The 14,691-nt window shown below is 41.2% G+C and overlaps 1 protein-coding gene across 9 annotated transcripts in view; it reads left to right on the top strand.

The window, feature by feature from the left end:
- kmt2ca (lysine (K)-specific methyltransferase 2Ca) overlaps positions 1-14,691 on the top strand; it is a 506,051-nt gene that overhangs the window by 433,774 nt on the left and 57,586 nt on the right. For all 9 annotated transcript variants that reach the window (XR_011961410.1, XM_072576253.1, XM_072576251.1 and 6 more), the window contains 5 exons: positions 3,368-3,479; positions 5,533-5,614; positions 6,635-6,698; positions 7,629-7,861; positions 8,215-9,912. Coding sequence is in view for 8 of the 9 variants with exons in the window: in XM_072576253.1 (XP_072432354.1) it covers positions 3,368-3,479; positions 5,533-5,614; positions 6,635-6,698; positions 7,629-7,861; positions 8,215-9,912 (2,189 nt within the window). In the remaining variant the exon portion in view is untranslated. The remainder of the gene's footprint in view (positions 1-3,367; positions 3,480-5,532; positions 5,615-6,634; positions 6,699-7,628; positions 7,862-8,214; positions 9,913-14,691) is intronic.

The raw sequence follows: 14,691 nt of genomic DNA on the forward strand, positions 1-14,691 counted from the left end.
AGTGTACTACTTCACTCAAAGATTTCTTTGTTTGACTACATGCAGGCTTTTCTTGATTTCTTTATCATCCTTTTTACGGTTTTCACTGCTGTCTCAGTTTTGCTGATTTTCCCAATTGTTATGAAGCAGCTAAATTCTTCACTTTTTAAATGAGGCCTGTTGTCACTCAAGTAGTTTATAATGTTGTAATAACTGAAGTGTATTCTTAGGCATTCTAAAATCTCACTGGTAGCTGTTGGACATCATCTGGTCTCATACCCACTAGGCAGAATAGTATTCAACTGTGACATTATTACTCACTTCCTGAGAGAGTGAGGAGTGTTTCTTCAAGCTTTATCCATGACCTGTCTGCGATGTCCTAAGTCATGAGCAGCTATTCTTGGTAGTTGTTACAAGCATTGTACTGGCTGATGTGATCCTTAATATCATTGCTTATGTTTGTCCAGTAGAGCACTTTTCTTGCCTTCCTCTCACAAGACTTGATTTCTGGATATTTTGGATGGATGCATTTCATTACCTCCCTTCTCATTTCCCAAAGGATAATGACTCTCATTTCCTCTGTACAAAATGCCATAGTGTACTATCCTTTCACCTCTCTGCGCCCAACACTTTCTTGTAGCAAAAGATGTGCACTTGGTGTTTTCAATCCATTCTTTCCTCACGACTTCCTGGTGCACCTAATTATTGCATAATTATGTAGTTTACTTGATTTGAGCACGATGTTTTCCTATCTGATTCAGTGTCTCTGCTGGGTAGATGACTTCCAGAACACATCAGACTGTTGCTTCCTGTTGAATCTGGAAGATTTCACACACTGTCTTGACTTCCTCAAATTTTGGCTGATCTTTTGAAGGCAAAAGGTAGTTGTAGTGGGGTGTTTTTCTGAATGGAGGTCTGTGACCAGTGGAGCTACGCAAGAATCACTGCTGGCACCTCTGTTTGTAATATATGCAGGGATGAAAATGTCGGTGGTCTGATTAGAAAGTTTGCAGATGATACAAAAATTGGTGAAGTTGTGGATAGTGAGGAAGGTTGTCAAAGGATAGAGCACATAAAAAATCAGTTGGAAAGAAGGACGGTAAAATGGCGCATGAAAATTGGTGTAGTGTAGTGATGCATTTTGGAAGGTTAAATACAAGAGGAAAGTGTACAGTGCAATAAATACCCTAATGAGCATTGATATGCAGAGGGATCTTTGGGTGCAAGTCCATAACTTCCTGAAAGTGGCAACACAAATAGATAAAGTGGTAAAGAAAATGTACACTATGCTTGCGTTCATCAGTCAGGGCCAAGATTGGTGCTGAAAACGTACAGCCAGTCAGGGAGCATCCGAGGAACCGGAGAATCGATGTTTTGGGCAAAAGCCCTTCATCAGGATTCCCTTCATCGATTCTCCTGCTCTTCGGATGCCATCTGATTGGCTGTGCTTTTCCAGCGCCTCACTTTTGCCTCTAATCTCCAGAGTCTGCAGTCCTCACTTTCATCAGTCAGGGCGTTGAGTACAAAACTTGGCAAGTCCTGTTGTAGCTTTATAAAACTTTAGTTGGGTCACTTTCGAAGTATAGTGCCCAGCTCTGGTTGCCACACTAAAGGAAGAATGTAGAGGTTTTGGAGACGGTACAAAAGAGGTTTATCAGGGGGTTGCCTGGATTAGAGTGAATTAACTATAATGCTGGGTTGGACAAACTTGCATTGTTTTCCCTAGAATGTGAGCTGCTGAAGGGCATATCTCAAATTATGAGAGACATGGATAGGGTGGATCGACTTTTTCCCAGGTTGGAAATGTCAAATACTAGGGGGACATACATTTAAGTTGAGAGGAAAAACGTTTTTAAAGAAGATGTGCAAGGCAAGTTTTTACTATTTAAGACAGACCGATAAATGAACAAGCAGGAAATAAAGGGATATGGACCATGTGCAGGCAGAGAGAAGATTAGTTTAAAACCGCATCATAGTTGCCGCAGACGTAATGGGCCAAGGGGCCTGTTCCTGAGGCATACTCTTCTATGTTTTCCAAAGGGAGCACTACTCTCAAAAGCAAGTCAGCAATGTGCATCTTTTTCACTTGTTCGAATATCACACCCAGATGATATCTATACAAATGAAATAACATTCTTTGCAGAATCATTGAAGCAGTAGAAGTAGTTGAGGAAGATGCATTGATGTGGCTTGTGAGTCCAAGTATAACCCAAGGCTAGCTTTACAACACAAGCAACTTGACAGACTCCATCAGATACAGCAGTGCTACAAGATCAAGAGGCAGCTGATATGATTGTACAACAAAGTAAAGTATTAGGTCTTTATTCTTTCCTGGAAAGTTGGGGCACTGGCAAGACCATTGTGATGTTGTCCACCCTTGAGACTGTTATTAGATCTATGTAATCTGGTTATTACTTTCAGCAAGGCTATTTATTGTAGTGCATAATCCACTTGCAACAACTGATGTCATTGATGTGAGGTAAATGTGGAGAGAGGAGGACTACAGATGCTGGAGATCAGAGTCGTGCTGCAGATCTCCAGCATCTACAGTCCTTAATTTCTCCTAGTTGATTACTTTCTGCAACGCCTCTTCCAAGGATGCCCACCTTGAAGTTCTCATCCTCCCTCTACAAGGATCTCAGTGACTCTCTCTTTCTCACTGCACATTCTTCCCCCCCCCTCCCCTCCCCCCTCCCCTCCCCCAGGTTGTCTTCTCTACCCTGCCTCATCTCCCATCCCCTGACCTTATCCCAGATCCAACCCTCCAATCCGGTACCACCCTCTTGAATTGTCCTACCTGTCCAACTTTCTTCCCACCAATTCGTTGCATCCACCACTCTGACCTATCACCATCACCTCCCACCTTTATCTACCTATTGCATTCCCAGCTACCTTCCCTTCAGCCCTTCCCCTCCCATTTATCTCTCAGCCCCCTTGAGCCCCCTGCATTCCTGATGAAGAGGTTATGCTCGATCGTCAACTTTCCTCCTCCTCCTCAGATGCTGCCTGACTGACTGTTATTCCAGCACCACACGTTTTGACTGAGGTAAATGTGCCTTAATCTAACCCACATTGGAACTGATAATCAACCTCATCTGTGTGACTAAATGCTGACTACCTGAGACAGTTACCCATTTGGCAATGAGTAATCATTCGTTTGGTTGAAGTATTGAAGTGTATTACTGCCTTGTATACTATGCTAGAGTGCATTCCATTTCTGAAGTAGAATGAATCATGCAGCTGAGATAGTCCCTCATTTGGGTGGCATTTACATTGGTGCTAATCAGAACCTTTCTAAAATAAAATTACAATCTGTTACATTGTATACTTTACAAATGTTAAGATTTGTTATTAAATTGTACTGAATTGTCTTTCTTTTTGTTTTTAGATTTTGATGCAATCACTGATCCAATAATGAAAGCAAAAATGGTGGCCTTGAAGGGAATCAATAGAGTTATGGCCCAAAGTAATTTGGGAATGCCACAAATAGTAATGAATAGGTAAAGATTGCATGTGTTGTAAAATATTTGCTTTTGTAGGAGTTCTTGATTCAATCAATTTCTTTCAGGAAGAACAGCTGATTAATTTAAAGAAATGAGTTGGAAATTAGACTGTAAATAAAAGTGATGGAAAAGTGAGCTAGACCTCCCCTTTTCCCCCAGCATCATGGTCCCTGGCTTCACTGTTCTATACTATTTCCTGCACATTGCTTCTTCTGAACATGATTGTGGGATCCATTGGCTGCTGTTTCCTTCAGTTGCCCATAAGATTACTGTTTTTTTTACTTTGGTAGAAAAATAAGACCATTTTGAGCTTGATGCCCCTGAACATAGTCTTCTCCTCTAGCATCTTCTGATCAGCCGCGTTATGCATTATCTGAAATATTCCCTTATGTCCCAAAACTAATGTAAATGGAATCATACAGTTAGTGCTTACGTGATTAGTGCCAATACCCTAGCTCTTCATTTTCATTGCACAAGGCTATGCTCCTTGTATGGCTTTGTTATGTCCCTACTCTATATCCACCAGTAAAATTGTCCGGTTTACCTGTTTCTGCAAAGTAGCATGGTGCAAGTTTAATAAAAGTTTACTCTAGCCATTATTGTTTCCCCACCAACTTCAAAATTGTTTCCTTCTGCATTTGTCATTTAACTATGCCAATGGGGAAAAAAAGCAAATGATTCAATGAAAGAAATCCAGAAATGTGTAAATGACATTGTATCCTAAAGTCTGCACATTAAATCTATATACTTGTGCTGGAAGAGCACAAGTTGGGCAAGTGATCTAATTACGCACCACCTCTTAATATGAAGCATTCAAAGGGTAGTCCAGTAACTTTGTTTCCCCAATTTCAAAACCTTCACTCTGCATTGCATATCTTTGGGACATTAATAATTGAGCAAAGGTCAGTTTTCTTAACGTTGATATACAATTATATGGTGAATTAACCCTATACTAGAGTTATGGTCGTTACAGCTAAGGAATAAGCGGCTTGGTCCACTATGTATATGCCAAGCACCAAACTACACTAATGCCATTTACCTGCACTTAGTCTAAAGTCTACCATGCCCTGGCATTTATTGTGCTCATCCAGATGTTTCTTAAAAGTTGTAACTTGTTTCACTTTCCAAATGTAGACTTCAAGTAGTTGCTCCACTTTTATGTTTCCTGTCTCATAGTATTGAAATTGTCCGATTGTCAGATCATTCGGCCCATTGAGTTCATTCCGCCATGTAATCATGGTTGATGGGCATTTCAACTTCACCTAACCACACTCTCTCCCTGTAGCCCTTAATTTCTTGGAAGATCAAGAATTTATCAATCTCTGCCTTGAAGACATTTAACATCCCGGCCTCCACTGCGTTCTGTGGCAATGAATTCCACAGGCCCACTGCTCTCTAGCTGAAGAAATGTCTCCGTTCTAAATTGACCCCTTCTAATTCTAAGACTGTGCCCACCGGTCCTAGTCTCCCCACCTAACGGAAGCACATTCCCGGGGTCCACCCTTTCTAAGCCATGCATCATCTTGTAAGTTTCTGTTAGATCTCCCCTCAACCTTCTAAATTCTAATGAATACAATTCCAGGATCCTCAGCCATATGGCCTCTTCTTGCTCCTAATTCAAAGGATTGTATGGATATGGTGTTAGTTTGCAAAGTGGGAAGTGAATTACTGATTGAAACCCAAACCTGTTCATCTGTGGTTATTTGGAGGATTCATTAATTCTTCAACACTTGATGTAGTTTGAGGTGTGTGCAGCAAATAAGCAAAATTTGGGCATGACTAATTTCTTATAGATAGAAAATTCACTCCACTGTCACAATGCACATTGGGAGTTTCTGGACTGTCAAAAGTCTATGTTTGTGGCACATGGTGCAAAATCATATTTCGCACGTTCTTTACAGATTTTTTATTTTATAGATGTTGAAACCAGGAAAATACTTTGTCTGAAGACTATGGGGAATGATTATAGTTACCTTTCACTTTAAAGTTAAAGTTTGCTTGAAGAAACCAATCAGTATTTCTAGCTGCATTTATTCTTTATGTTTTAAAGATTTCCATTTGTGAGTCAGCAAATGTCTAGTACACAGAGTGTTGACAATGGACAGAATCCCATCCTTCAAGGAGTTGGCCAGGTAATTATTTCATTCGACAAACTGAAATAACCTGCTAGATCTTATCTGTGATTTGCCTTGTATCCACTCCAAAGAATCTCAGTCTTAACAATACAGAAATCATACATTCAGGCCATTAAATGTGTGCTTATATTTTTTCTGTGTATTCTATTTGTTTCATCCCATTTAATGTAACCTAGTATTTTTCATTTTCCCCTCTTGAGTAAGTATACTTGAAAAGAACTTATGCGTTCTTGGAATAATGTTATTTCTTTGTGTTATCCTTCTTGAAGAATTATGCTTACAGCTAACTGAGCATCGTTAACTGGAACCTGTGACACACTTGTGCATGTGAAAGCTACATACACTTATACACATGGCCCTATTCTTTGAAGACTGAATTTAGAACTACATTTTATTTTCATGTGTACTCCAGCACAGGGATACAGGAGTACATTAAAAAGTGTACAATGCTGCCAGCACCATCTTAAGCACAAAGGTAGAATTATAGAATTCCTACAGTGTAGAAGCAGGCCATTTGACCCACCCTGCCCTCCTTAAGAGCATCTCACCCTGTTGCTGTGACTCTTACCTTTCTCACCCTCCTCTGCGCGCACACAGTGTCCCCCGCGCTGGCTCGATCTCTCACAGAAGGTACGTAGATTAAAGTAAGAAAAGGCTGTGAAGGAAGAAAAAAAATCAAAGCAGACAAGCTCCGAGCAGGAGCCCACACACTGCACTGCTACTTACTACCATCTTGTTGCTGGAACACACTTTCTACCTGTTTCATCCCAACCAAATCAGTGACCATATTCTCTGGTTCATCCAAGGCAGTGCGTTGACTAATCAAAGTCAACCTGACTGGTTTAAGATTTAAACAAAGCTTAGCAGTCATGATCTAATTGCTCCATTCTCCATGACAGCATCGCTTCAAAAACAAAAGTTAATATTCTATCTTAGATCAGCAATTCTTTGAGTGGTAATTAATTTTTTTCTGGTTTAGAAAATCATGAAATATTCTTTGATTGAATTTAATTTCAGGATGGGAATTTGCCACCTCAAATGTTACGACCAAATCCTCCATCTTTTGGTCCAGGTTTTATGAGTAAGTAACATTTTTAATTTTAAAAAGTGCAGCTATAGAGTCACAATCATACAGCAAGGAAATAGACTCTTCGGTACAACTTGTCCACGCAAACCAGTTTTTCCAAACTAGACTAGTCCCATTTGCCTTCATTTAGCCCATATCCTTCTAAACCTTTCCTATTCATGTACCTCTCCAAATGTCTTTTAAATGTTGCAACTGTACCTTACATCTACCACTTTGCCTGGCAGTTCATTCCGCATATGAATCACCCTCTTATGTGAAAATGTTGGCCCTCGGGTCCCTTTTAATTCTTTCTCCTCTCATCTTAAAATTATGCTGTCCAGTTTTGAACTCCCAACCCAACTCCCCAAAGACTTTTGCATTTCACCTTACCTTTGCCCTTTTATGATTTTATAAACCTGAGTACGGTCACCCCTTAACCTCCTGCATTCCAGTAAGAAAGTACTAGTTTATCCAGCCTCAACTTCTAGCTCAAACTCTCCAGTGCCTGTAAATCTTTTCTGCATCCTTTTCTAAGCATGTTAAATTTACTTATCTACTTAATTGAAAGTTTCTGTTTGGCTCTTTAGATATTTGCATTAATGTATTTTCCTTAATGAAATAATATAAAAGATCCCTTGGCACTTCTTTAATTTTAAAAAAATCAAAAGTTATCTTTGCCGATGCCTATTCCCCGACCATCACCAAAATCTGATTGTTACCACATTTATGTTTGCCCTAGCTTGCTGTGTCCAAATTAGTCACTATTTCCCATAACTTCTAAGAACTACTACAGTTCAGAAGTATTTCATTGACTACAAAGCCCTGTGAGATGTTCTGTGATTGAAAGGCATTGTAGTAAATGCAAGCATTTTTCTTCCTTTTCTGGTAAAGTGTCAGAAATGGACAAAGTAAAGCAAATAAATAAATAAAAACACTGTCTTTCAGATAATGCCCAGAAGAAACAGTATGAGAAATGGCTGCAGGATACCCAGCAGCTTCTCCAAATACAGCAGAAATATCTTGAGGAACAAATTGGGACACACCGAAAATCTAAGAAGGCACTCTCTGCTAAGCAGCGTACTGCCAAAAAGGCTGGACGAGAGTTTCCAGAAGAGGACGCAGAACAACTTAAGCATGTAACTGAGCAGCAGAGTATGGTGCAGAAGCAGTTGGAACAGGTAATCTTCCATTCTTCAGCCCAGTATTACAGCTTGGGATATTTTAAGTCATCAGACATGCTAAGTGTCAGCAAGCTGTCCCAACACAGGCTTAATCCTGTACTCAGCTTCATACATAGGTCCACCTCTCATGGAGACAATAGTGGGAGTTGGCATACTGGCCAAACTTACTCAACTCATGCTGAGATTATTTATAGTTCCTTACGTTGTAAGCTCAGCTGAGACTTCCTGGACTATGTGATACACCTATTCACGATTTCAATTAGCAAGAGCCATTGAAGCTCAGACTAGTCTAGTGTTTGAACAATTACCACGTTGATTTGATTTTAGATGCATAAAATTTTACTTTTCAGATTCGAAAACAACAAAAGGAACATTCAGAACTGATGGAGGAATATCGTCTAAAGCAGCAGCAACAATGTGCAATGCCGTCACCTACCATGATGCCGACTGGATCAGTCCAGCCGCCCTCCGTCCAAGGTGGAGCGCCATCTTCAGTAAATCAACAGAGTTTCTCAGTAATGCCACAGCAACAACCCCAGCAACAACTTCAGCCACCTGTTCCAACCCAGCCAAATACTCCCAGAATGACTAATGCTCCTCAATGGCAACCTTGCAATCCTAATGCAACTGTGCCTCCTCACTTATCCGTGAGTACTCCAAGGATGCAACACCCTGCACCACCTCAGCTGCCAGTGACAAGCACACAGTCTACTCAAGCAGCAACAGTCACAACAAATCAACAGTCCAGTGTACCACCACGAGTTGAATTTGATGACAACAACCCATTCAGTGAAACTTTTCAGGAAAGAGAACGTAGGGAGCGTTTACGAGAGCAACAGGAAAGGCAAAGAATCCAGCTCATGAAGGAAGTGGAACGCCATCGTGCTATGCAGAAGAGGATGGAAATGGAGCAACAGCAAGGCATGGCAGCTTTAAACACATCCGCTCTCTCTCAAATGCCATATTTTAATTCTGATTTGCTTTGTGATTTTATGCAGTCTCAAAGGCCTCAACAGCAGCAAGTTCAGCAGATGGGACTTGTTCCTCACCAGCAACAGAATCTATTTCCACAGTTCATAAACTCACCACCTCAAACACCTTTGATGCAGTGCAATGACCGTAGACCAGTGGGGGCACCAGGATTTGGGCCTGAAGCCCATACTCTCCCAGGTGGATGCCCACCTACCCATCCTGTGAATCAGGTACAATCTGGACTTGGCTTTCAACAAAACCAGCTAAGAGCTCCCTTTGGGCCATGTATCCCTGCAGGCTCTCAAGGAACTAGTGATGGACCTTCATTTGGCCCAGATAATGGAATGCAACTGCCAGGCAATTACCCAGGCCCAGGTCAATCTCTCATTCAACTTTATTCCAACATCATACCAGAGGAGAAAGGGAAGAAGAGAAGAAGCAGAAAGAAGAAGAAAGACGATGACAGTGACTCAGTCAAGACACCATCTACTCCTCATTCTGACATCACTGCACCAGCTACACCTACTATTTCTGACTCTGCTTCTAACCCATCGGTTAATCTGCCTGGGGAGTTTGGGTTTAATCAGGGTGAACAGGAGAATGAAGAGGTAAACCAATTGGTTGACACTTCAAATGACCACCAGCCTCCATCTGAACTTGAACGGCAACTTTCTTCCAGTGCGAGTGCACCACACAGACTTATGATGCAACAGATTGGTCTGCCATCTGAAACAGATCACAGTCCATCAAATGAAGACGCTCAGACAAGCATTGTGAAAGTGGAACAGGCAGAAACCACACATTGCCATGATAATTCTCAGTCCAAGGTAGAAACACAGAATTCAGTAAAGGTAGAAGGAAAGGTCAGTTTGCAACAGCCTGCTGTTTCAACACAGAGTCCAGCTGCAGGGACAAATGTGTCAGGATCAAAACCAGAATCAGGAAATGAACTTTTGAAACATCTACTGAAGAATAAGAATGCTCCATTGCCTCCCCACCAAATAGCAGAAGAAAAATCCGAAGGTGAATCGTGTATGGAAAACAAATTAAAGAAACAAAGTCCATTTGAGGGGCAGGTACGGCTGATTGTGTTATGCTTTTTATACACTAATTGATTACGAGACCTTTGTTTTTGGGATAGTGTGGAGAGTTGCGGTTTTTTTTAATCACTCATGGAATAAGGGGACAGTTGGCTAGGCCAACATTTATTGTGCATCCCTAAATGTCTGGAGGGTAGTTGAGAGTCAGCCACATCGTGTGAGTCTTGATCCACAGCATAGGCCAGAGCAGGTAAAGATGGAGTCATCTAGAATCAAAATGTTAGGGCTGACAATTCCTTCCCTAAATGACATTAGGGAACTAGATGGGTTTTTCTGACTTTGAACAATGGATTCATTGTCATTGTTAGACCCTTGATTCCAGCTTCTATTGAATTCAAATTCCAGTATCTGTTGTGCCAGGTTTCAAACCCAGGTTTTCAGAACACTTTCAGGATCTCTGAATCAACAAACCAGCAAGAATGCCACAGGGCCATTGCCTTCGCAGAACATTGAGAAATGTATATTTCTGAAATTCAGTTCAATTTTTTAATTATTGTACGGTATTCTGTAAAGCAACACATAATTAGAGGTAGCTTTCTCGAGCTACCACTAAAAATGTGTTTTTCATTTGAAGATTTCAGTCACTTCCTTCAAAAACCTATGACATCTAAATTTATAGGTAAATCAAATATTTGCTTTGGTATAACATATGATATCCACTTGGTACCATTATGAAAATGTATCTTGCACTTAAACAATCCTCAAGCTCACAAGAAACATCATGGCAGATCACTGCTGATAGTGATGGCATTACGATTAGAAGTTTAAGTCTTGAAATAAACTATGAATGGGATAGTAGCAGGAATAGGCCGTTCAGCCTCTGAAATCTGTTCTGCTGTTCAGTTTTATCACGGCTGGCATCTGTATTTAACTCCCATCTGCTGCAATTCATTTTTAAAAAATTGTTATTTGTACTTATCAGCTAGCCTTAGGCTAGAGATTTGAAAATTACCCAAACAACACCTTAAATCATACACAATTTTTTTCTTCCACAGGCAGGAATAAATAAGATGATTTGTTGTGGCAAAATTAACATCTGGTCCTAAACTTGAATAGTACAAAAGCATGCAGCAACCAAAGACATTTTTTCCTCTGTTGTGATGGGGTCATTGCTGGCAAGCTCAGTATTTGTTGCTTGTCTATAAATGCCCTTGAACTGAATGGCTTGCTTAGGCCATTTCAGTGCACAGCTTTAACAGTCAACCATATTGCTATGGGTCTGGAATCTCATGAAGGCCTTTTCTGATAATGATGAAAGCACTTGGTTGAATCCAGTGGATTTTCACATGAACTGATAGTTCTCGTGGACACTATTTCAAAGAGTAGCTTCATTCTCAGCTATTGATTTAAACCCACGTCCCTGGACCGTTAGCTTGGGGTCTCCTATATAACTAGTCCAGCTGCAGTACCACGATGCTACCATCTTCTTATGATGCTGGATAAGATCGAATTTAAGGCAGAGAATGACAGTTTAGGTTTAGCTATTTTAATACACAGGATATTGAATTTGATCTTTTCAGAACTGCCAGACTGACTCTGTAGTCTTTCCTGATCTTGTGTTGGTTTGTGTCAGCCAGTACCTTTTAGACAAAAATGAATATAGGTTAATTTAGATAATGTCCTTTTGCAGTGACTTCAGCAATAGGAAATGGATTCATTTTGAGTATTTTCTTTCCTGATGACATCCACCATTGTACTGAATAAATGAATTGTCAACCACAGTGAATGTTTCAAATTGTAATTTACTTCTTATACAAACCAAATCGGGAAAGAGAGCAATGTTACTTAAGTAAGATTAGAATGAATTAGCGGCAGAGTTAGACAGCTGGTTTACAATGCAGATTGGCACCAATAACACAGGTTCAGTTACCACCGGTTGAATTGCTATAAAGGCTTTGCCTCCTTAAACTCATCTCTCCTCTGAGATATGGTAACCCTTAGATTAACCACCACTCATTAACCACAGTTCGCTCCAAGATTATGGAGACTCCACTTTTCCCTTCAACACATGTGCCTGTTCACATAGCTGGTTATGTCAACCTAGATTCTCTTCAACATATGATTGGGCAACTCTTTGTAAAAGCTGGCATGGGTAGATTAGATTAGATTACTTACAGTGTGGAAACAAGCCCTTCAGCCCAACAAGTCCACTGCTAAAGCGCAACCCACCCAGACCCATTCCCCTACATTTACCCCTTCACCTAACACTACGGGCAATTTAGCATGGTCAATTCACCTGACCTGCATATCTTTGGACTGTGGGAGGAAACCCACGCAGACACAGGGAGAATGTGCAAACTCCACACAGACCGTCACCTGAGGCAGGAATTGAACCCGGGTTTCTGGCGCTGTGAGGCAGCAGTGCTAGCCACTGTGCTGCCCATCATAAGTAAGGGTAAAACTTCATAAGTTTAATTTTGCCTCAGCAAAAAAGGAACTCCAAACTGGTACCAAGACTCGCTAAGAGGGGTAACTGGAAACTTTGGTACATGATATAATGGTGTTCTAAGAAATAGATAGAATAGCACAGAATGACCTAGGTACATGACACCTTATCTGGCAGCATGTGTACTTCCACTGCATGTCTGTTGCTGATGAGTACAAGATGACTTGCCTCAAGAATAGAAGTTAAGTCGGTGATCAATTGATGCCGGTTATTCTTTAAGTGTGTTTTAAAGTTCTGTTGTGGGTGACAAAATGGTATGAATTTATATCAGCAACTTGCACAAAGTGCATTCGCACTAATCGTGCTATTGAGGCAAGTTGGAGTTTTGTACTTTACAGTCATTAGAATCATAGAAAATAGGGGCAGGAGTTGGCCATTCAATCCTTAGAGTCTGCTCCACCATTCAGTGTGACAGTGACTGATCGTAGTCATAAAGGGCTACAGCACTGAAAAAGCTCCTTCAACCACATGAGTTTGTGCCAGTCAAAAGCAACCACATATCTACTCTACACATGGCCCAAGGCCTTGTGTGCCTTGTCTTTGCAAATGCACATCTAAAAACTACAGAAATTTTGAGATTTTCTTCCTTGACCACTCTCTGGGTAAAAATCTTTGCCTCCCATCTCGTCAGAACCTCCTGCCCCTTAACTTAAATCTATGTTCTGTCGCCATTGATCCTCCATCAAGGGGAAATGTTTCTTCTTCTCTCTGCTGTCTATGTCCCCTCATAATTTTATATATCTCAATCATGACCTCCCTCCGTCGTCTTTGCCCTGGTGAAACCAACCCCAATCTATCCGATCTCTCTTCAAAACTAAAACTCTCCAGTCCAGGCAATATCATGCTAAATCTCCTCTGCACCCGATCCAGTGCAATCACATCCCTTCTGTAATGTGGACTCCAGAACTGCATACAATACATTCATTGTGGCCTAACCGACTTTTTATGCAGTTTCAGCATAACCTCCCTGCTCTTAAACTCTGTGCATTAGCTAATAAAGGCAAGTTTATCACAAGTCACCATATTGCCTTCATCTACAGCCTTGTTATCTTAAGGAACCGGTGTATGTGCACGTCAAGGCCTCTCTGGTCCTCCAGTGCTTCACTCTTCCTTTGCCTTGTTTGTCCTATCCTCACCTCATGCTTGTCTGTATTGAACTCCATTTGCCACTTATCAGCCTTACTGACCAGCTCATTTATGTCCTCTTTTAATTGAAGGTTATCCTTCTCACTATTTACCACCTCATCAATGTTGTATCATCCACAATTTTACTGATTTAGTTCTCCTGCATTCACATCTAAATTGTTTATATATACCGCAAACAGCAAGTGCCTCAGCACTAAACCCTGTGGAATGCCACTGGACACCGGCTTTCTGTGAATACTCTGTTCCTGCTTGCTCCCTTTATCCTCTGATCTCTTTAGCCCTAAGAACTAAATCAATCTGAAGCAGTCCCTGTTCAAATGCAATAAGACCTGGACAATATCCAGGCTTGGGCAGAAAAGTGGCAAGTGATATTTTCCCCACACAAAGGCCAGCAGTGACCATCTCCAATAAGTGACAATCTGATCACCACCTCTTGAAATTCAATGGTGTTACCATTGCTGAAATCCTGACTATCAACATCACAGGGATTACCATTGTCCAGAAACTCAACTGGTCTCGCCATAATAAATACAGTAGCTACAAGAGCATGGTCAGAGACTAGGAATCCTGCAGTGAGTAACTCACCTCCTGACTTATTAAAGCATGTCCATCATCTGCATGGCACAGCCAGGACCATGATGGAATACCCCCAACTGAGCTGGAAGAATGCAGCTCCAACAATGCTCAAGGCACCATCTAGGACAAGGGGAAAGTGAGGACTGCAGATGCTAGAGATCAGAGTCGAGAGTGTGGTGTTGGAAAAGCACAGCAGGTCATTCAGCATTCGAGGGGCAGGAGAATTGACATTTTGGCCATAAGTCCTTCATCAGGAAGGGCTTTCTTTCTACACCTGTCCTGCAGTTCCAGGAATCAGTCTGGTAAACTTTTGTTGTACTCCCTTCATAGCCAGAACATGATCCTTCCTCAGATACGGAGACTAAATCTGTACATAGTACCCCAGATGTGGTCTCACTGAGGCCCTGTACAATTGCATCTGCTCCTGTACAGGAATCCTCTTGCTACAAAGGCTGTGTGGACCCGAAATGTTAACTCTTGATTTCTGTCCACAGATACTGCCAGATTTGCTAAGCTTCTCCAGCAATTTCTGATTTTGTTTCTGATTTACAGCATCCACTGTTCTTTTTGACAACTGGTGTTCAAGG

The sequence above is a fragment of the Chiloscyllium punctatum genome, chromosome 8 (assembly GCF_047496795.1).
Source record: "Chiloscyllium punctatum isolate Juve2018m chromosome 8, sChiPun1.3, whole genome shotgun sequence".
Classification (NCBI taxonomy): Eukaryota; Metazoa; Chordata; class Chondrichthyes; order Orectolobiformes; family Hemiscylliidae; genus Chiloscyllium; species Chiloscyllium punctatum.